The sequence below is a fragment of the Macaca fascicularis genome, chromosome 1 (assembly GCF_037993035.2).
Source record: "Macaca fascicularis isolate 582-1 chromosome 1, T2T-MFA8v1.1".
NCBI classification, from domain to species: Eukaryota; Metazoa; Chordata; class Mammalia; order Primates; family Cercopithecidae; genus Macaca; species Macaca fascicularis.
Window position 1 is genome coordinate 158,845,151 of NC_088375.1, and position 23,520 is coordinate 158,868,670.

General features: G+C 37.3%; 1 protein-coding gene across 1 annotated transcript in view; it reads right to left on the minus strand.

Annotated features, from left to right (window-relative positions):
* The window catches only part of MSH4 (mutS homolog 4), a 115,731-nt gene that overhangs the window by 88,651 nt on the left and 3,560 nt on the right, over window positions 1-23,520 (minus strand). Inside the window, exons 2-6 of the mRNA XM_005542987.4 lie at window positions 20,029-20,211; window positions 13,832-13,992; window positions 10,182-10,292; window positions 5,692-5,807; window positions 4,305-4,478 (exon numbers count right to left, since the gene is read on the minus strand). Coding sequence (XP_005543044.3) covers window positions 4,305-4,478; window positions 5,692-5,807; window positions 10,182-10,292; window positions 13,832-13,992; window positions 20,029-20,211 — 745 coding nt within the window. The remainder of the gene's footprint in view (window positions 1-4,304; window positions 4,479-5,691; window positions 5,808-10,181; window positions 10,293-13,831; window positions 13,993-20,028; window positions 20,212-23,520) is intronic.

Genomic DNA, 23,520 nt, shown 5'->3' on the forward strand with positions numbered 1-23,520 from the left:
CCTATAATCGACAGCAATGATTCTTAAACTTTGCTGTGCATACAATTACATGAGTTTCTAATTCAGTAGGTCTAAGAAAAAGCATGAGGATCTACATTTTGGGCCAGGCATGGTGGCTCACATCCATAATCTCAACACTCTGGCAGGCCAAGACAGGAGGAATGCTTGAACCCAGGAGTTTAAGACCAGCAATGACAATATAGTGAGAACCTGTGTCTACAAAAAACTAAAAATTAACTGGACATGGTGGCACAGGCCTTTAGTCCCAGTTACTCAGGAGGCTGAGATGGGAGGATTGTTTGAGCCCAGGAGGTCGATGCTGCAATGAACCATACTTGCACCACTGTAGTCCAGTGTGGTAACAGAGTGAGATCTTGTCTCAAAAAAATGTTTTTAGATATATTTTGAACAAGCTCCCAAATATGCTATTGGTCAATGAACTACACTTTAACAAGGATGAATAGAATCTCCTTGTACTTTATACTTCTTTTATAGATCAGTTACAATATTCAGACTAATATAAAGTTTTCTAGTCTATTTATTCCATCCATAATAGCAAGATATCAATAATATATCCTTAACGGTGGAGGGATTTTATATTGTTAAAATAAGTATTTACTATAATCATGTAGTTCTAATGACAAGTACAAGAGAATTTCGTAATTTCTAAGTGATTTACAAAGAAATGAGCTATTCTAGAGAATGCTGGCCAGGCATGGTGGCTCATGCTTGTAATCCCAGCACTTTGGGAGGCAGAGGCAGGTGGATCACTTGAGGTTAGGAGTTCAAGACCAGCCTGGTCAACATGGTGAAATCCCATCTCTACTAAAAAAAAAAAAAAAAAAAAAAAAATACAAAAATTAGCCACGTATAGTGGCAGGCACCTGTAATCCCAGTTTCTCAGGAGGCTGAGCCATAAGAATCACTTGAACCTGGGAGGCAGAGGTTACAGTGAGCCGAGATTGTGCCACTGCATTCCAGCCTGGCCTGCAAAGTGAGACTCTGTCTAAAACAAATAAAAACAAAGAAACAAAAAAAAATGCATTTAGTTGAACTATTTATTCGACAACTTCATATAATACATATAAAAAACCTGATTCATTTTAATACTCAACAAATATTTTTTGAGCCCTTATGGTATTCAAAACTCTATGCTAAACACTGGGCATACAAGATGGACATGATACCTATCTTCATGGACCTTACGGCCGAATGGCGATTGCCAATAACTTTTTTCTTTTTTTTGAGACAGAGTTTTGCCCTGTTGTCCAGGCTGGAGTACAGTAGCACTATCTAGGCTCACTGCTACCTCTGCCTCCAGGGTTCAAATGATTCTCTTGCCTCAGCCTCCTGACTAGCTGGGATGACAGGTGTGCCACTATGACGGCTAAATTTTGTATTTTTGGTAAAGACAGGGTTTCACCATGGCGACCAGGCTGACCTCGAACTCCTGTCCTCAAGTGATCCACCCACGTTGGCCTCCCCAGGGAGCAGGGATTATAGGCATGAGCCACGGCACCCAGCCATTGCCAATAACTTTTGTCAGTTTACTGACCATGACTGAAGACAAGACAAAGAGGAAGGGGAAATAAACAATAAAAACAATAAACACATAATCATATCAAGAAAATAATTTCAGGTACAGAAACTGTTAAAAAAACAAAAACAACAACAGGCCGGGCGTGGTGGCTCACGCCTGTAATCCCAGAACTTTGGGAGGCCGAGGCAGGTGGATCACGAGGTCAGGAGATCGAGACCATCCTGGCTAACACGGTTAAACCCCGTCTCTACTAAAAATACAAAAAATAATTAGCTGGACCTGGGTGGCAGGCGCCTGTAGTCTCAGCTACTTGTGAGGCTGAGGCAGGAGAGTGGCGTGAACCTGGGAGGTGGAACTTGCAGTGAGCCGAGATTGCACCACTGCACTCCAGCCTGGGATACACAGTGAGACTCCGTCTCAAAAAATTTTAAAAAATTTAAAAAAACAGGAATATACAGAGAAGGACCAGGATGGTTGCTATAGTTAGGTTGATTAAGAAAGACTTCCCTATGAATTTGACAGTAGAGTTGAGAACTGAATGATTAAAAAAGAAGGCAGCAAAGACGATGATGATGGGATGGGAATCATGACAACAATAATGAGGATAGCTAACATAAAATGATACTTAGTATGTACCCAGAATTGTTCTAAGCATTTTAAATGTATTAACTTGTTTATTCTAATAACCATGTTATGAGAGAGACACTATTATTGGCCACATCATTTTACAACAGAAGGAACGTAAGTACAAGGAAATTAGGTAACTTGTCTAAGATTTCCAAGTAAGTAGCATGGCAGTAATTTAAGCCCAGGAAGTCTGGCTCCAGAACAAAAAAGAAGATCAAGGTTAGTGGAGCTTTGCAAGTGGGGGTAAGAATAGAGGGAGATGAATGAAGAAGTTGATAGAAGCCAGGACACAGAAGTCCTTGTAGGCCAAAGAGTCTGGATTCTATTGTAAATGTAAGGAGAGCCACTGGAAAGTTTTCAGCAGAAGAGTTACAAGATCTGATTTCTGGATTAAAAGGATATCACAGTCTGACTGCTATTAATATGTTGAGAATAAACTATAGGAAGGTAAGAAGAGGGCAGAAAGAAAAGTTAGGAGGCTATTATAGTAGTTTATGCTAAAGATGATAGAGGTTTGGGTTAGGGTGGTAGCCTTGGAAATGGTGAGAAGTGATCCAGCACTGGTATATACTCTGAAGGCTAGATCAAGAGGATTTTCTGATGGATCAAATCTGAGGTGTGAAAGGAGAGGAAACAAGAATGACTTTTAAGATTTAGTCATCATTCTACCAGATTTTAATCATACCAATTTAAACACATTTGTAGGAAACTACTCATACCAACTGGCTGGGGCGGGGGGTCTCCCATCACATGTACAATTTTTTTTTTTTTTTTGAGAACTTATTTCTGTGGGAACAAAGGAAGTAAGGGGCACATATGAACCTCCCATTTGTTATAGAAATCAATGGATGTAAGACTGCACTGAACAGGCTGTAAGCCTATGGAAGCATTGCAGCTATTCAGATAGTTCAGTAGGTAGAATATCCATCTTTTAACCTGAGGATTCTTTCATTTAAGTCTGTGAAAAGACTTCTCAATTGTTCCTTTCAACTATAATACTAACTCCTGGAGATCAGACATTCTATTATTTAAGTATCTGTATCCCTAATACATAGCAGGAAGTCAAACAATGTTTGACAATGATAATGACAAATAATGATAAAGTATGAAACATGACAAGGTAAAACTGAATATAAAACACTTTGTAATAACTACCAGGCTTGGTCATTGATTTTCTATGCTATGATAACATAGGATATCATAGAAAGTCAAAGACAGAGTAATTTTAACCTATAACCTAATGGATGTGAAGTTGTATCTAACTGTGGTTTTGATTTGTAGATCCTTAATGACTAGTAAAGTTGAGCATATTTTCATATGCTCTATTAAGTTCCTTTCATAAAGGAACAACTTCATATAATACATATAAAAAACCTGATTCATTTTAATACTCAACAAATATTTGAGTACTTACTGGCCATTTATTTATCTTCTTTGTAAAAGTGTCTATTAAGTTCCTTTACCCAGTTCTGAATGGGGTTGCTTTTTGTTATTTAGTACAAACATCTTTTTAAAACTTGATTTTGGTGAAACACCTGACCAGTTCAGCAATAACAGTACAATGATTTAAAATATGCTTATTCAATATTTCTCCACCATTAGCTGGGCATGACAGTTTGTGCCCATAATTTCAGCTACTTGGGAGGCTGAGGCAGGAGAATCATTTGAGCCCAGGAGTTTGAGACCAGCCTGGACAAAATAGCAAGACCCTACCTCTTAAATACAATTCTTCATCAAATAATTTAAAGAAGTTTAGGCTGAGAGCAGCAGCTCATGGCTGTAATCCCAGCACTTTGGGAGGCCGAGGCAGGTGGATAATTTGAGATCCAGAATTTGAGACCAGCCCAGCCAATATGGTGAAACCCTATCTCTACTAAAAATACAAAAATTAGCTAGGCATGGTGGCACATGCCTGTAGTCCCAGCAACTTGGGAGGCTGAGACAGAAGAATTTCTTGAACCTGGGAGGCAGAGGTTGCAGTGAACCAACATCGCACCACTGCACTCTAGCCTGGGCAACAAGAGTGAAACTCCATCTCAAAATTTAAAAAAAAAAAAAAAAAAGAACTTTAAAGTAACTATTTATAGAAAAAAAAATATACCTATATATTTTATAAGAAAAAAATGGATGATCTTACCTACAGTCTTGATTATTAATTAACAATTCAAGGTTTTGGGCTGATGATGAATCTATCATGGCTGTCTGTTCACTACCCTGGAAACAAATCTTCAGCGATTTTGGTGCATATACTGAATTTTGAATAAATTCAACATATTTTAACAAAGCTGCAACAGCTGCAAGGCAGTAATACCTAAAAGATGACCAATAATACATCACTATAAGTCATTAATATTAAAAAATTATCTATTTCCCCTTAATTTAAGAAAAATTATAAATATTTGCATAGCATTGCTTAAACTCAAAAGGAAAAGGTACACCAGGTATTTCATATTTTTGAAAACTAGGTAAATAACCTCTAAATCATAAAAATAATGAAAATAAATAATTTGCTCAAGTCTGACACTTAAGGGACTTTAAATTCTGATAAATCCTGTTTTAGGAGATAACATTCAATCAAAGGTAATTTGCATCAATTTTTGATGTACCATTCTAAGTATTCAGATAATGTTGGGAATGTCTGATACTTTATTTATTTATTTTGAGACAGGGTCTGGTTCTGTCATCCAGGCTGGGGTGCAGTGGCATGATCTCGGCTCACTGCAACCTCCACCTCCCAGGCTCAAGCAATCCTCCTGCCTCAGCCTCCCAAGTAGCTGGGATGACAGCCATGTACCACCACACCCAGGTAATTTTTGTATTTTTGGTAGAGATGGGGTTTTGCCATGTTGCTGAGGCTGGTCTCAAACTCCTTGACCTCCCGAAGTGTTGGGATTTCAGGCATGAGTCACTGTGCCCAGCCTGGAAAAATCTGGTACTTTAACGGTAGAATCAAGTCTCAATGTATAGAGAAGTATGTTATGATCTCAGTGAGAATGATTGTTATTAACTAAGTAAACAGGTAATCTAATCTGGCTCAAAGAAAGTATCTATTTCGTATGTTCTAGGAAATATGTGTTCCAAAAATATCATTCTCTGTCTCATGCTGAATCTTTTAGGAGTAAAGATAGAAAGAAACAGGAACACATCTTCACCTGTGTTTCGCTTCTATGCCCTCACATTTCCAGTTTACTATAGCTACTTGAGCTTTTCACTCCAAAGTGAGCAGCAACAATTAGGCCAATAGATTATGACTAATTTGGAAAAATTCTATATAAATTAAGTTAGTAATATATGCCTTGTGTATAAATTTTAGTTAACTATTTCACTATTTCAATAATTACTGTCTATTATGAACCAGGGAATTTTCCAGGTGGTAGGAATGCAGCAGAGAACAAAACAGACAAAAGTCCCTGCCCTTGTGGAACTCACACTGGAGATTTATTTGCTTTCCTTAAGTTATAACTTACTTGATATGATATTGGTAGCTGTGGGCTAGTAAAAAAATAAATAAATACATAACTTACTTGGACTGAACCTCCATTAGAACAGTGCTGAATTCTGCTATGCATAACTGTTCAATGTACTCTAATCCTTTTGTTTCATTGAAGTATTTCCTTTGGATAGTAGTGAAATTAACATTCTGAAAAGAAGTTTTAACTTCAAAATAAAGTTTGAAGTACCATGCGCTTGCCCAAAACTGCTTTCTTAAACACATGCTCGTAACTAGGTAAGTGACTTAAATATTGTATAAAAATTTCAACATTTACATAAGAACTTTTCTTATTTATATAAAAATGATTATCCTCGCTAAGTGAATTATAGTACAGTTTGTATCTCTTATTAGACCTTACTCTTATGAGATTTAAGGGAATATGTTAGATACAATAATAAAAATAAACGTGACTGTCTATACCTTTTAGTAATTTTTTGTATAGAAAATAACTTTTCACAGTTTTATATTCATCTTTCCATAGTCTATCATAATTGAGAAAGGGTAGATTCTTATAATGTCCTAGGTGAAAAGATGAAAACACCAATTCTACCTATTTATGATATACTATTTACATAAAGTGAATTGAATTTATTTAGAACAAAGAGAAAATTATAATCTTTATGAGACAGGGTCTCACTCTGTTGCCTAGGCTGGAGTACAGCAGCATGATCATAGCTAACTACAAATTTGAACTCCAGGATACAAGCAATCTGCTTGCTTCATCCTCCTGAGTAGCTGGGACTACAGGCACACACCATTACATCTGGCTAATTTTTTTTTTTTTTTTTTTTTTTTTTTTAAGCAGAGACAAGTTCTCCCTATGTTGCCCAGGCTAGTCTCAAACTCCTGGGCTCAAGTGATTCTCTCACATTGGCCTCCAAAATTGCTGGAATTACCAGTGTGGAACTTTTAAAAAGCATCAAGTTGTTAAGTAAAAGGTTTGCCTCCTTTGAATAAAACTAATGGTTAAGAAAAGGTAATATTATATCAATGGACTACATAACAGCTGTTAAGAATGAAAAAAATATCATGACCAAGTAGGGACATATCTTATTAACTCTGGTTTTCATATAAATAAAATTCTGAAAAGTCAAGTAACTTTTCTGATATTATACAGTTGATCTGTGCCAAAGCTGAGACTCAAATTTAGATTTCTTTGAAGTCCATTTTCCTTTTACTTCATATTGCTTTTGATTTAATGCAGGTCCTTTTTTTTTCTTAAGAGTGGGGTCTCACTATGTTGCCCAGGCTAGATTTGAACTACTGGGCTCAAGTGATCCTCCCACTCTGGCCTCCCAAGTACCTGGGACTATAGGCACATGCCACTGCACCTGGTTAATGAAGGTCTTCTTATGGTTAAGTGTAGTCATAATAGTAATAATGATAATAATAATACTGAATTTTCCCTCTACTTAGAATACTTTTACAAATACCTCCATGGCTTGCTCCCTCACTCCATTCAGAACTTTGCCCAAATGTAACCTTAACAACAAGGCCATCTCTGATTACCCTACATAAAATATCAATTCTCTAGGAGGTTGGTACCTCCTATTGTTCCTAATTTACTGATTAAAAAACTGAAGCTCAAAGAAGCTAAGTGTCATGTACTAGGTTACTTAGAGTCAAGATTTGAAACTGGGACAATCTGACTTCTCTATTCTTAAGCACTATGCTGTACTGCCTTACTATTCAAATGTACTGAAATTATGTTGTTTTTGCCTTTGGAGGACTTATCCCCCATTCCATGTGATTCTGGAAGGCCTAGCTATCATAGTATTCTGCATCCCACAGCAAAAGGATTAGTCAATCATAGTGTATCTACCCCAAGAAATAGTGATTACTCTAACGTGTGAGAAAATGAACAAAGCAGGATCAGTCAGTATCCTTCCCTGGAATTCATACGTGGACACTGGAATAAAGAAATTATTTTCCCTTTGGGTTAGCTAAGCTGAGACAACATCAACCTTGAGCCATTAGCAATCATCTTCTTAAATCTCATAGAAGTAAACTATCTGCAGTAGAAAAAGGATGATATGGGGAATGAGAGTAGTGATAAAGATTCTCTCTTTGACCAAACTCTACCTGGGCTACTATGAGCCTTCTTCTCAACTACCCTCCATCCAGCCTATAAAGACGTGAACGAAACACTAACAGTGTTTCTAACTGTTCAAAGTCACATCCCTAGGATGACCTTAACCTCTTGTAAAATGCCAGCCTAAGAAAACTCAGGCTGCCAAACAAAAAAAGGAACTGTGTATTCCACTTAACACCTAAAGATAGGGTCCCTGTCTCCTATTCTCTGTGGGAGAGTAGGAGCCTAACTTCGGTAAGTGCCAGTCAGCAAACCCAGATTTTTTGTTGTTGTTCTTTTGAGATGGAGTCTTGCTCGTTGCCCAGGCTGGAGTGCCGTGGCACGATCTCGCCTCGTTGCAACCTCCGCCTCCCAGGTTCAAGTGATTCTCCTGCCTCAGCTTCCCAAGTAGCTGGGACTACAGGCGCGTGCCACCAGGCCTGGCTAAATTTTTTGTATTTTTAGTAGAGATGGGGTTTCACCACGTTAGCCAGGATGGTCTCAATCTCCTGACCTCGTGATCCTCCCGCCTTGGCCTCCAAAAGTGCTGGGATTACAGGCATGAGCCACCGCAACCGGTCTTACTTTTTGTTGTAATAATTTTTTACTTCCCTGACTCTAATGAGCTTGTGCTTACTCCTCCTTATTCCCTTATTCTCCCATTAAAATGCCCAGTATAAACTGAAGTTCAATTCAGTCCACACTGGACTCTTTTCTCTGTTGCGACAGCATATTACTGATTAAAATATTTAGCTAGTGTTTGGCTTTGTTTACCTTTGACAGTAGGAACAGGATCTATTCAACCATTGACTTCCCAGTTACATAAGCCAATACATTTCCTTTTTTGCATAAGGTAGTTTGCATTAGATTTCTGTTACTTACAACCAAAAGAATTATAAGACCTAATCACAACAACAGCAACAACAACAAAACATGAAAGTTGGAAAGGTATGGATAAATAGGCATAATGAAAAGAAGTGTAAAGTTATAAATGAAAAAGAACAGATAAAGTGATTTGTCTAATGAGACAATAGATTTAGAATAGAGACTATCTCTGGCAATGAGTCAAAGGCAGCTCATCTATACAGGATCTCTAAGAGCACTATGACAAATCTTATATGACTGCAGATGCTGAATATATTAGGAACGGGAAAGGAACTCATTAGACTCCAAACCTCAGCTTGGTTCCAAATATGTTAAAGTAAAAGATAAGTCTACAAACATAACAAAATACAGTATATTCTTTGGGAGGCCGAGACGGGCGGATCACGAGGTCAGGAGATCGAGACCATCCTGGCTAACACGGTGAAACCCCGTCTCTACTAAAAAATACAAAAAACTAGCCAGGCGAGGTGGCAGGCGCCTGTAGTCCCGGCTACTAGGGAGGCTGAGGCAAGAGAATGGCGTAAACCCAGGAGGTGGAGCTTGCAGTGAGCTGAGATCCAGCCACTGCACTCCAGCCCGGGTGACAGAGCAAGACTCCGTCTCAAAAAAAATATATATATATATAGTATATTCTGAAAATAATTTGCACTCCTAAGGAATTATTCCAACTGCAATGCTGTCTACTTGGTTTGGAGCCACAGTCCACATTCTTGCTGGATAAGGTTCCACAGTGGTTATCCACCACAGTCCTACAGATGGACACTAGAGTAGCAGGCTAATCGTAAGGCAGCACATGTTACCAGGGGAAGCTGAAACAATTCTGTAATACAAATTAAATTCCCTATAGAAAAAGGTACTTGCTGATAGGTGCTATCTCCTAAGAATTTCAATTTCAACCAGTCTGACAGCACAATAAGTAGTTTCCAGGAAAATACGTGTAAGGGAAACCTATGCTTTCTCTATGGGTCTGCCTCTTGTATAATGGGAGAAACTTCCTTATTACCTAAAACATTTTTTCTTTTGTTTAAAGTAGATCAAGCATGCCAAATCAAATAAGTAAATTCCTTATCATTTTTATTATCTGTATTAATAGTCCCTTAGATTAGGATTTGTATTTAGTGACTACTTTAGGATGCTAAATATAAAGTTACTAAAATTATTGTTCTTTATAATGATATTACTAAATAAATTTTAAATAAAGTGATTAGGGCTGGGCACAGTGGCTCATGCCTGTAATCCCAGCACTTTGGGAGGCCGAGGCAGGCAGATCTTTTGAGGTCAGGAGTTTGAGACTAGCCTGGTCAACATGGTGAAATCCCATTTCTACTAAAAATCCTAAAATTAGCTGGGTGTGGTGACACACACCTGTAGTCCCAGCTACTCGGGAGGCAGAGGCAGGAGAATCGCTCGAACTTGGGAGCTGGAGGTTGCAGTGAGATGAGATCACGCCATTGCACTCCAGCCTGGGTGACAGAGTGAAACTCCATCTCAAAAAAATAAATAAATAATAAATAAATAAATAAGTGGTTAGATCTTGAATGTTACAAACAGTAAACATCACTTACCTTGAAATTTTCTGTGATCAGAGTGAACAACTTGGTGGAATTCCCCACAGCACAAGCAGTATTTGACATTATTATTTCCAAAGGTGACAAAATTTTAAGTTTAGTGATCACCTGAAATCATTTGAATAATTTCTTAAATAAAGCTTAGGAAACAAAAAAAAGTTCGTATTTTTCTGAGATAAGTATTTAAAATTAATTCATAGATACACAAAATTATAACTGTCCTAATGATATATTTCAATTAAAATATGTTTCTAGCCGAGTGGGTTCACACCTGTAATCCCAGCACTTCGGGAGGCTGAGGTGGACAGATCACTTGAGGCCAGGAGTTCGAGACTCACTTGGCCAACAGGGTGAAACCCTGTCTCTATTAAAAAAAAAATACATATATATATATATACACACATACAAATATTACCCAGGCATGGTGGTGCATGCCTGTAATCCCAGCTACTCAGGAGGCTGAGGCATGAGAATTGTTTGAGCCCAGCAGGCAAAGGTTGCAGTGAGCTGAGATTGCACTAGGCACCATTGCATTCCAGCCTAGGCGGCAGAGGGAAAATCTGTCTCAAAAACAAACAGACAAACACCACCACCACCAACAACAACAACAAAATATATATGTATATATTTCTAATGGTAGTATATTAAACATATATCTCCTATACAACTACTAATATAAAATACTGTCATAAAATAGGCTATATTTTACTCATAATAGTTTCTAACAGCCTTAAGTTCAAAAATTAATCTGAACTTATCAAATATGTATTCCCAAAATAAATTTTTTTAAAATAAATACTTATACTTAGTATTTTATCCATCTCCATGAAAAATATACATGCATCCAATAAGGGTAACTATGGGCCGGGCAAGGTGGCTCACGCCTGTAATCCCAGCACTTTGGGAGGCCAAGGCGAGTGGATCACTAGAGGTCAGGAGTTCACAACCAGCTTGGCCAACATGGTGAAACTCTGTCTCTACTAAAAATACAAAAATTAGGCAGGCATGGTGGTGTGCACCTGTAATCCCAGCTACTTGGGAGGCTGAGGCAGGAGAATTGCTTGAACCTAGGAGGCAGAGGTTGCAGTGAGTCAAGATTGTGCCACTGCACTTCAACCTGGGCGACAAAGTGAGACATTGTCTCAAAAAACAAAGGGTAACTATGGCAATACAATCAGTATGGCCACACTGGTACAGATTAAGTGTTGAAAAGTACGTAAATACAGATGAGAAACATCTGCCTTATGCCTTAGCTTTTCATAAAATAAGGTGTATTTCTTAGAACTATTCTAAACACAGAAATTCTCAATTTGTCTAACATTCCTGTTTTTTAAAAACTTTTTTCCTACTCTTTTGAAATTGTATAAAAGTATAAAACACCTGCAGATGAAGTTAGTATGCAATACTAATATCATCAAGGTTGTTAAGAATAATAAAAAATTAATTATTAGGAAAGGGAAGTCTACATACTGGAGGACCATAAAGAGGAACTAAGGGAAGAGAATCAAAAAATAATGAAACACTAGAAATAAAACACTAGATCACATCTTCAAAATAATAATTAACTAGGCTCAATGGCTCATGCCTATAATTCTAGCACTTTGGGAACCTGAGAAGCAATTCAGCTTCTGAGGGGGCAGGATCACTTGAGTCTAGGAGTTTGAGACTAGCTTGGGTAACAGAGCAAGACCTCATCTATACAAAAAAGAAATTTAAAAATCAGCTGTATGTGGTGGTGTATGCCTGTGGTCCCTGCTACTCAAGAGGCTGATGTGGGAGGCTGCAGTGAGTCATGATCATACCACTGCACTTCAGCCTAGGCAAAAGAGCAAGACCTTTTAAAAATAAAATAAAATAATAATTGGATTAAATAACATAGAAATTAGGAGTAAACTACCTCTACCTGATAGATCACGCAAATTCCCATGACAATAGGCAAGCGGACCAAATGAATGATGAGTGATATAAAATGAAGGCAAAATAAGAAGTGAAGGCAAGAAGTTAAGAGGCTAAATTATGACTGATCTAAGATACTAGCTTTCGTTGCCTCTGAAAAAATATAGTTCAAATACAGTTTAGTGGGAATAACCCTCTGGAGTTAGCATTATGACAGGTTTGGGCCATAATCCTGAAAGACACAATCTCAAAAGGCATAATCCTGAATGTCAAAATCCCAAAAGAGCAAAATCCTTGAAGTCTAAAAATCGCCAAAATCCCAATACCAAAAGACAGAAATCCCAAAAACACAGTTCTGGAAGAAATAACTTCAAAAACAATTTTAAAGACATTGAGTTGCATTTTTAAAAGGGGATTTATTTGAGAAACAAAAACACAACAGAACAATTCATAGACCACTTTACACAATAAAATAGGCAATAATAACATATATTTTTGAAAGCATAAACACTTAAGTGTACTAATGACAGTCACACAGGTATAATAACAGTTATGAGCAGACAAACTGTATTCACAAAAACATTAGTCAAAACATAGAAATTAGTCAAATAGCAAAATGTATAAATGCATATCACTGTGGTTGGTAATTGTCTGCACCAAGCTTCATAAATACAGTCATCTGAAATACCACCAGGGACAATCTAAGTCTTTTGATGAGCTAGATCAAAAACTTCTATGGGTCACCACATACACAGTTGCCTGAAGAGCTGAGATTTCAAGAAATAAATTTTATCTTTCACAAATAGATGATGTACAAAAAGGACATGTCTTCATTTATCAAACAAATTTCAACATTTTTATGCATACACACAATGCTTATACACAGTCAATGCTATGATAATGAACTTCTGTGGAGTCAAATTTCTGATGTCCAAGGCAGCAGCAGAAGCGTCTGTCCCAGCTCTCAGAGAGAGACCAATTCAACTTCTGCATTTGCTCTCTCTAGGCCCTGGCCAATTGCAAAGTGGTCACCAATACTGAGGGCAGATTTTCACCACCTAGTCCGCTCAGACTCACACACTAATCTCTCGAAACAACCTCACAGACATAGCCCAAATAATGCTTTACTAGGTATTTTTTACTAAAGTCAAGTTGTCACCTATACTTAAATACACAAGTCCATCCCTTGCCAATTTAGCACCCCTATGCATCTCCTTAAACCATACCTAATTTCCAAATAAAGAAAATAACAAGGTAGTAGTTCTGCCTAATATGATGCGTCTAACATGATGCAACTATCTTGTGTACAACCAAAAACACATTAATCCCTTCCCTAGAATTAAGCTTTCAGGATTTCAGCATTAAGGATTTTGATCTTTCAAGATTTGAACATTGGGATTATGGCATTTGGGATTGTGTCTTTAAGGATTATGATCAATACCACATTATCACATGTATTACCTTTGGAATAAATCCAGAAATTATTAATTTGAAGATGTTAATTTTAGAAACTAATACTAAAAATAGCTTATTCAAGTAACAGTAAAGCACATTCTTTTTGGACAAAATATATTTAAAAAATAAAAATCAGATACAAGACAATTTTATTTTAATTCCGAGTATTTACATTGACATAATGAATAATCTTTATTCTACCAAAAAGTAAACAAATTGGGAAGGCACTGACTTTAAAATCTAGATCTAGATATTGCCCAACAGAGCAGCCATTTTCTAGGATTATTAATACTTACCTTTGCATATGTTGTGTTGTCTGCAAACTGGGATAGTATAATTTGGGGGTTTTTTAAATCAATACTTGCCATTCCTATTTCACCTCTGGCAAGTCCTCTCCCTTCTACAACAGCTACAATAACTGATGGGCAGTGTGCAGAAATCGCAGATGAGGATGAAGCTGTAAATTTTTAAATAAAGAAAAGATATAAACATCGATAATAATCATTTCTATTTTTTATTTATTTATTTATTTTTTTGAGACGGAGTTTTGCTCTTGTTGCCTAGGCTGGAGTGCAATGGTGTAATGTCGACTCACCACAACCTACGCTTCCTGGATTCAAGTGATTCTCCTGCCTCAGCCTTCCAAGTGGCTGGGATTACAGGCATGCAACACCATGCCCGGCTAATTTTTGTATTTTCAGTAGAGACAGGATTTCGCCATGTTAGTCAGGCTGGTCTCAAACTTCTGACCTCAGGTAATCCACCCGCCTCGGCTTCCCAAAGTGCTGGGATTACAGGCATGAGCCACCACACCCAACCTGATAATAATCATTTCTCATTCTTTCACATAAGATCTTAAAGCATATCTAGTCTAGGACATGGCTACTGTATTAACAGACAAGGAAATAACCATTTTTTTCTCATCAAAAAATAACTTTTCATTACTAGACCAAATAAAAATGTTAATTCTCAGAGCATTTTGCCAAAAAGTGACTTCACAATTAGAAATAACAAATTTTAAATTGTCTTATTTTCTATTTTATTGGAATTGAGTCATAAAAGGACTTGGGTCAGAAAACAGATTATTTACCTTATTCTGTCATTTAAAAGCTATTTGGAGACTGGGTGTGGTGGCTCAACCCTGTAATCCCAGTACTTTGGGAAGCCGAGGTGGGTGGATCACCTGAGGTAAGGAGTTTGAGATCAGCCTGCCCAACATGGCAAAACCCCATTTCTACTAAAAATACAAAAATTAGCCAGGTGTGGTGGCGTGTGCCTGTAATCCCAGCTACTGGGGAGGATGAGGCAAGAGAATTGCTTGAAACTGGGAGGTGGAGTCTGCAGTGAGCTGAGATTGTGCCACTGCACTCCAGCCTGGGTGACAGAGTGAGACTCCATCTCAAAAAATAAAAAAATAAAATAAAAGCTATTTGGGACTGGGCATGGCAGCTCACCTGTAATCCTGGCACTTAGGAAGGCCAAGGTGGGAGGATTACTTGAGCCCAGGAGTTTGAGACCAACCTGGACAACATAACAAGATGTTAGCTCTAAAAAAAACCCTGAAAAATAGTTGAGTGTAGTGGCATGTATCTCCATGGTCCCAGTTACTGAGGAGGCTGAGATGGGAGGCTTGCTTGAGCCCAGGAGGTTGAGACTGCAGTGAGCTGCGTTCATGCCACTGCACTCCAGCCTGGGTGACAGAGCAAGAACTTCTCAAAAAAAAAAAACCAAAAAAATTAAGCATTATATAACTATGAATTCCAATTATGAGATACCTGTGTAATGTGGAAATTAAAATTATAATAACATATCCAACATTTATTAAGTGCTTACTAAGTGTCAAGAATGTTCTAAGTTCTTTAATTAGTTTAACTCACATAATTATTACAACAATCCTATTAAATAGACACCATCATTTTTTCCACTTAGCTATAAGGAGACTGAGGCATCAATGTAACTGGTAGAGACAGCATTTGTACCCAGGCAGTCTAGTTCCAGAGCTGGTGCTATGAACCATTACATACATGACTGATTTTGAGATCTGTGCCTTACAAACTATGAATGCTCAGGTAAATTTTTTAAACTTTTAAAACTACCATTTCTTCATCTATAAACTAGAAATACCAAACTTTTTCACAAGATTATTATAAGAATTAATGTAATCATATAGAAGTGTTTTATAAAGTATATGAAATTACTCAAATATAGGGCATTATTAGCATATGAAAAAAGTCAGACTAAAAATTTCTTTTTTCTTTTTTTTTTTTCCAGACCAAAAATTTCTAAAATTTTATTTTCAAAGATGCAAACTAGTCTTTTGTTCCCTTGTCAACCTTTTAACTAACTCCTTTTCCTCCCTCTTTTCCCTCCCTGACCTGGATTCATTTCTTCTTCCATTCTTCTATTACAATGCCCACAAAAAACTTAAGTATTTATGTTATCTGAGTCAACAGTAAACTTAGGGATTCACTTAAAAATCTATGTGTTCAGGTCTCAGAAACCTTTTCCCCATGAACGTTATGTTATAAATGGTGATTAAGTTTATATTAAACCTACAGAAGTCAGTTTAAGCTCTGTAATAGAGTATGACCTTCCTATTTTTAATTAGAAAATAAAAACCAAGTACCAGTTGAAATTCAGTACACAGAGAAGACATTTCCTAGAAGGTTTTAAAAGTACATTTATGCTGTTATCTCTCTGTTGTAAATAATACAATAATGAGCATCGTAATGCATAAAGGTTTTTTCTGGTTTTCTTATTATTTCCTTAAAATGCACCCTTAGAACTCAAATTACTGAAACAAAGCATATTTTTAAGGATCTCAGATATATTGCCAAATTTCTTTTGAGAACTAGACTAATTTTTAATTCCATCAATAGTGTATGAGGAAAGCCAATCTTACTGTATGCTCGTCATTACTAACTTCTAGAATTCATTATGACTATGATTATTGGCTAATTTAATGGACTGCCACTTAAATCTGTGTTTTTAAAAGTACTACTGAAACTGAACATAATTTAATATATCCATTGTTATCTATATTGTTTCCTTTTTAGAGATGTTTACATCATTTTATACAATGTTTACTAGGTCTTAAGGTTTTCCAGTATATTTTTATGAGAATTGTGTAAATCAATGACAGTAATTTACAGTTCCTACTAATCTTGATACTTTCGTTATCTCAAAAATTTCTATTTTTGCATAGACAATCTTTCTCTGTATAATTTCTTCCACTGCTTTTCTGCTAAGAAACTCCTCCTTCCTTGCTTGAGATATTCTATATTCATTACTATTTTCTTATATTTTTTGACTTTTTTTTTTTTTAAACAGTCTGGCTCTGTCACCCAGGCTGGAGTGCAATGGCATGAAATCATGGCACACTGCGCCTCAAACTCCTGAGGTCAAGTGGTCTTCCCATCTTAGCCTTCTGAGTAGCTAGAATAACAGTCATGCCACCACACCTGGCAAATTTTAATTTTTTTTGTAGAGACGAGGTCTCACTTGTTGACCATGCTGGACTGCCTTCAAGCAGTTCTCCCATCTTAGTTTCCCAGTGTTGGGATTATAGGCATGAGCCACCAAGTCCGGCCTGTTCATTTTGATCTCTCATCTGGGCAGAATTTTCAGCAGTACATTTGGTTGTTTACCATGTCTGGAATGAGAGATGGCCAGAAGTACAGATTTAGATTCATTTATAAGCAGTCGATAATGGTTTACCTAGATGGCTGGGACTTGGAAGAAATATGATTGACAGATTGGTGACAAGATCATTTGAGCATATAAATGGATCTCTAAGATTTAAAATATAAATCTTAAATTTAAAATTTAAAATATTTGTATCCCATGTGAATGTCTACCATCTATTGTAGAGGAAATTCTTAATCAAGAGGACAAAATAATGCAATCTATAGATACCAGTTAGCCTCTTATTTCAATTCTCCCTAAAGGATCTGTTGGTTCAGTATAACTTTAATTTCAATCAAAACCTCAATGTGTTTTTTGGTGGAGCTTGAAAACTTGGCCCAAAATTGATATGGAAAAGCAAAGGGCCAAGAAGAACCAAGGCTACTCTAAAGAAAAATAAGGTAGCCTGTGGAGGGTAATGGTGGTACGGCTGTCCTACAAAATATTAAGACTTATAATAAAGCTAAAGATGGTGTGATATTGGCACACAGCTAGACATAATGACCCATCGGAGTTAAAAAAGAACTGGAAACATAGAAATTAACAGAAAAGGCCAGGCGCAGTGGCTCATGTTTGTAATCCCAGCACTTTGGAAGGCTGAGGTGGGCAGATCACAAGGCCAGGAAATCGAGACTATCCTTGCTAACACGGTGAAACCCCATCTCTATTAAAAATACAAAAAATTAGCCGGGTATGGTGGCGGGTGCCTGTAGTCCCAGCTACTTGGGAGACAGAGCCAGGAAAATGGCGTGAACCTGGGAGGCGGAGCTTGCAGTGAGCCGAGATCGCACCACTGCACTCCAGCCTGGGTGACAAAGCGAGACTCCTTCTCAAAAAAAAAAAAAAAAAAAAATTAGTATTCAGAATATATAGAGTATTGCTACAAATCCAGAAAAATAAGCCTAAAGAAAAATGAGTAAAACACATGAACATTAATTTCACAGAATATTATTAAAGATATATAGCCCAAAAGTACAGAAAAAGATAATCTCACTAGTAATTAGGAAAATGCAAACTCAGACTATAGGTAGTATTTAACTGTTAGGTTGAAAAATACTGAGTCTGACAATATCAAATGTTGAGGTGGACTCTTACACATTATTAATAGAGCATACCATAATAACCAATAAATTAACCAATAAAATTATGATTATGATTATTGGCTAATAATAATCTTATGATGATGATGATCATTAAATTGGCCAATAATCATAATAAATTTTAGAAGTTAGTAATGATGAGGATAGAGTAAGATTGGCTTTCCTTATACACTATTGATAGAATTAAAAATTGGCCCAGTTCTCGAAAGAAATTTGGCAATATATCTGAGATCCTTAAAACATGGTAATTTTGGCCAGGCATGGTGGCTCACAACTGTAATCCCAGTACTTTAGGAGGCCGAGGTGGGCAGATCACTTGTGGTCAGAAGTTCAAGATCAGCCTGGCTAACATGGCAAAACCCCATTTCTACTAAAAAAACAAAAATTAGCTGAGCATGGTGATGCACGCCTGTAATCCCAGCTACTTGGGAGGCTGAGGCAGGAGAATCACTTGAATCCAGGACGTGGATGTTGCAGCGAGCCAAGATGGCACCACTGCACTCCAGCCTGGACAACAGAATGAGGCTTCGTCTCAAAAACAAAACAAAAAATGGTAATTAAAAAAAAATAATAAAAAAGGTAATTTCCCTAATTTCCCTATGTTTCAGTAATTTGACTTCTAAGGTTGCGCTTTAAGGAAATAATAAGAGACTCAGAAAAAAGCTTTATGCATTAGGATGCTCATTATTATGTTATTTACAACAGAGAGATAACAGCATAAACGTATTTTTAGAACCTTAGAGATGTCTTTTGTATGTCTGTTGAATTTCCACTGGAACTTGGTATTTATTTTCTCCTTAAAAATAAAAAGGTCAGGGTCAGGCACGGTGGCTCACACCTGTAATCCCAGCACTTTGGGAGGCCAAGGTGGGCGGATCATGAGGTGAGGAGTTCAAGACCAGTCTGACCAATATGATGAAACCCCATCTCTGTTAAAAATACAAAAGTTAGCCGGGCGTGGTGGCAAGCGCCTGTAGTCCCAGCTACTCAGGAGGCTGAGGCAGAAGAATCACTTGAACCTGGGAGGCAGACGTTGCAGTGAGCCGAGATCACACCATTGCACTCCAGCCTGGGTGACACAGCGAGATTCTGTCTCAAAAAATTAAAAACAAAAAACAAAAAACAGAAGGTCATATTCTACTACAGTGCTAAAACTGACTTCTGTAGATCTAATATAAACTTAACCACCATTTATACATTGGTAGAACTACTTTAAAAAGTAATTTATCATTATCTTGTAAATATATGCATTTACATAACACACCCTGTAACCAAGAAATTCTGTTGTATATACCTTAGAAAACTGTTATACATGGAAACCTATTTTATCTATCTGCTCTTCAAGAAAATCTCACAGATTTAGATAAAAATTAAAATTTAAGTATAAAAAAACCACTCACTAGTAATATCAGGGTCCACTTTTAGATTTAAATGATATCACATATAAAAGGGAGAGGTTTCTCTTTCTTGTGTGTTTTTTGTCAGAATGGTTAAAATAATGTAGACCTGCATTTATTACCAAACAATATCAGACACTATGTTGCCTTATTAATCTAGACTCAAATTTTGGATAGAGGTAAACTAATGTATTTATTTTTCATTCATATCAGTTATAGATAAATTCAAATGAACTCGATAACCCTAATTTATAATTTACAAAACTTTTAAGTTTCAAAAGATCATCTAGGTTCATCTTCCACTTATTTTACCTGAATATCCCATTTGTGGTGTCCAGCTCTTAAAACTTGATCTCTGAGGATTTCCAGTAGACAATGGAGTTTTAAGTGTTTGAGGATAATTAGTATCTCGTGCAGAAGATGAGCTTGCACCAAAAGTAAAGTTTGATGCCACTGTGTTTTCTGCATAAGCTCTTTTGTTTCCAAAGTATGAACCTAAATTTGAAAAATTAACAGTCAATTCTTAAATATTTGAATTATGCAGTGATGTATTAATCATTATAATTTATACCATGTTCACTTTCTTCTTTTTTCCTTTTCTTTTTTTTTTTTTTTTTTTTTTTTTGAGACAGTCTTGCTCTTGTCGCCCAGGCTGTAGTATAGTGGCATGATCTTGGCTCACTGCAACCTCCACCTCCTGAGTTCAAACAATCCTCCTGCCTCAGCCTCCCGAGTAGCTGGGATTACAGGCACCCGCCACCATGCCTGGCTAATTTTTGTATTTTTAGTAGAGACGGGGTTTCACCATGTTGGCTGGGCTGGTCTCAAATTCCTGACCTCATGATCCGCCCACCTCGGCCTCCCAAAGTGCTGGGATTAGAGGCGTGAGCCACTGCACCCAGCCACTATGTTCACTTTCTATAAAACTTCATGTGAAAATGATTTTTAAAAATAAACAGATTATAACAAAATTAATGACATTATTGATAAATATACGAAAATATGCTAATATAGCTTTTGCCTCTACAAGTTCACTGCAACCACTCTGGCTAAAATCATAAATTACCCTTTAATCTTCAAATATACCAGATATGTTGCTAAGGTGTGAATATCTGTCCCCTCCAAAACTCACATTGAAATTTAATCCCCAGTGTGGCAGGAGAGAGGTGGGGCCTTTAAGAGGTGATGGGACATGAGGGCTCTGCCTTCATGAATGAATTAATCCATTCATGAGTTAATAGATTAATGGGTTATCACGAGAGTAGGACTGGTGGCTTTATAAGAAGAGGAAGAGAGACCTGAGTTACCATGCTCAGCTCCCTCTCCATGTGATGCCCTGTACCACTGCAGGACTCTACAGAGACTCCAACAGCACAAAGGCCCTCACTAAATGTGCCTCCTTTGACCTTGGACTTCCCAGCCTCCAGACTTCCAAGAAATATGTTTTCTTTCTTTACAAATCACCCAGTTTCAAGTATTCTATTAAAAGCAACAGAAAATAGACTAAGACATATGTTTCATTTGTATAATAATTATTAGACCTCTTTTAACCTTCTCTTGTTAATGTCTTCATTGAAATTCTCTCCCCCATGCAAATGGCATTGTAGAGTTTTAGACTCAACTGGCTTCAGTTCCTTATTTAGGTACTTATCTACTGATGTAAGATATTACCTGTTTTACAGGATTGTCATAAAATTTTTAAATAATGTACATAAACAACCTAGCATAGCCTCTTGGCACACAGAAGTTCTAAAATAAAATTTAAAATGTTTGGGCTCTGTTCTCCTATTCTCTTTGATTTCCACAACTTTCTATCTTGAATTCTCTTTAAACCACTTTTAGTTTCTTTTGCCATCTCCTTTTTCCTCTGCCTCTTAACTGTTGGCCTCCAGGGCTCTATACTTTTAAGCTTTCCCTCACAAATCAACATTATACATCTCCAGACATATCTCTCCTCTTTGTTTCTATTAAAATCTATTTTCTGACAACTCTCAAGCCTTCGTATATAGCTGTAACTACTCTCTTAAACTGTAAACCAGCGGTTGCTAAACTTTTAATTTTTCCTTTTTGTCTCTGTGTGAGATTCTCGTTCTGTAGCTTAGGCTGAAATGCAGTGGTGCAATCTTGGTTAAATGCAGTCTTGAACTGCTGGGCTCAAGCAATCCTCCTACCTCACCCTCCCAAGTAGCTGGGACTATAAGCTCATGCCACCATGCCAGGCTAATTTTTTGTATTTTTGTAGAGATGGGGTTTTGGCATGTTTCCTAGGCTGGTCTCAAACTCCTGGGCTCAAGTGATCTTCCCACCTCAGCCTCGCAAAATGCTGGGATTATAATCGGGAGCCACTGTGCCCAGTCTATTTTACTGTCTTATAAAGACAAGGTCTCACTTTGTCGCCCAGACTGGAGTGCAGTAGTGTGATCACAGCTCACTGCAGCCTCAAGCTCATGGGCTCAAGTAACCTCCTGCCTCAGCCTCTTGAGGAACTATGGACTATAGATGCACCTCACCACACACAGCTAATTTTTTTTTTTTTTATAGAGACAGGGTCTTGCTACGTTGCCCAGGCTGATCTCAAACTCCTGGCCTCAAGCAATCCTCCCACTTCAGCCTCCCAAAGCACTGAGATTATAAGCATGAGCCACCATGCCTCAGCATAAACTTTTTTTTTTTTTTTTTTTTTTGAGGTGGAGTTTCACTCTTGTTGCCCAGGCCGGAGTGCAATGGCGCAATCTCAGCTCACTGCAGCCTCTGCCTCCCAGATTCAAGCAATTCTCCTGCCTCAGCCTCCCAAGTAACTGGTATTATAGGTGTGCACAACCACACTTGGCTGGTTTTCTTCTTTTTTTTTTTTTTTTGTATCTTTAATAGAGGCAGGGTTTTGTCATGTTGGCCAGGCTGATCTCAGGTGATCCGCCCACCTTAGCCTCCCAAAGTGCTGGGATTACAGGCATGAGCCACCATGCCCAGCCCACAAACTTTTAAATAAAGGCCAGATGGCAAATATTTTAGGCTTTGTGGGCCATATAATCACTGTAACAATTACTCAGCTCTGACACTATCATAGAAAAGCAGTCATAGATAATACATAAATAAATGAGAATGGCTCTGTTTCAATTAAAATGGCTTTATTTCTATATACTGAATTCTAAATTTCATATAATTTTAATATCACAAAATATTCTTTTGATTTTTTAATGCTTCAAAAGTGCAAAAACCATTCTCAGCTCTATACCTGCATTGTTCAATAAAGTGGCACATGTGAGTATTTAACTAAATCAAAATTAAACACAATTTAAATTCTGTTCCTCAGTCACACTAGCAACATTTTCAAATGCTCAAAAGCCACATATGGCTACTAGTTAACATATCGGACAGCATTAGTATGAAACGTTTCTATTATCACAGAATATTCTATCAGATGATGTAGCTCTAGAACACTATATCTATCTCTTGGGCATAAACCTTTAGATATCTTCCCAGCATTCTAAATGTCCAGAAGTGAACTCTATCTTTCCCTCAAAATTAATTCTTTATTACCAGTGTGGTCAGTTGTACCAGCTTGTCCCTTGTCACTCAAGTCATAAGCTTAGGAGACATTCTCAGCTCCTCCTTCATCAACCCTAACATTCAGTGACTGAGTCCTAGAATTCTTTTTTTTAACATCACTAAAATTTAAATCCCTCTCTACTCCTCCCAGCCCATTTTAAGCCTGAATCTTCTTTGGTCCTTGTGCAAGTCTCCTACTTCTTCTCCTTGCTTCCAGTATTACACCTCTCTAATCTATTCTTCGGATCATCACCA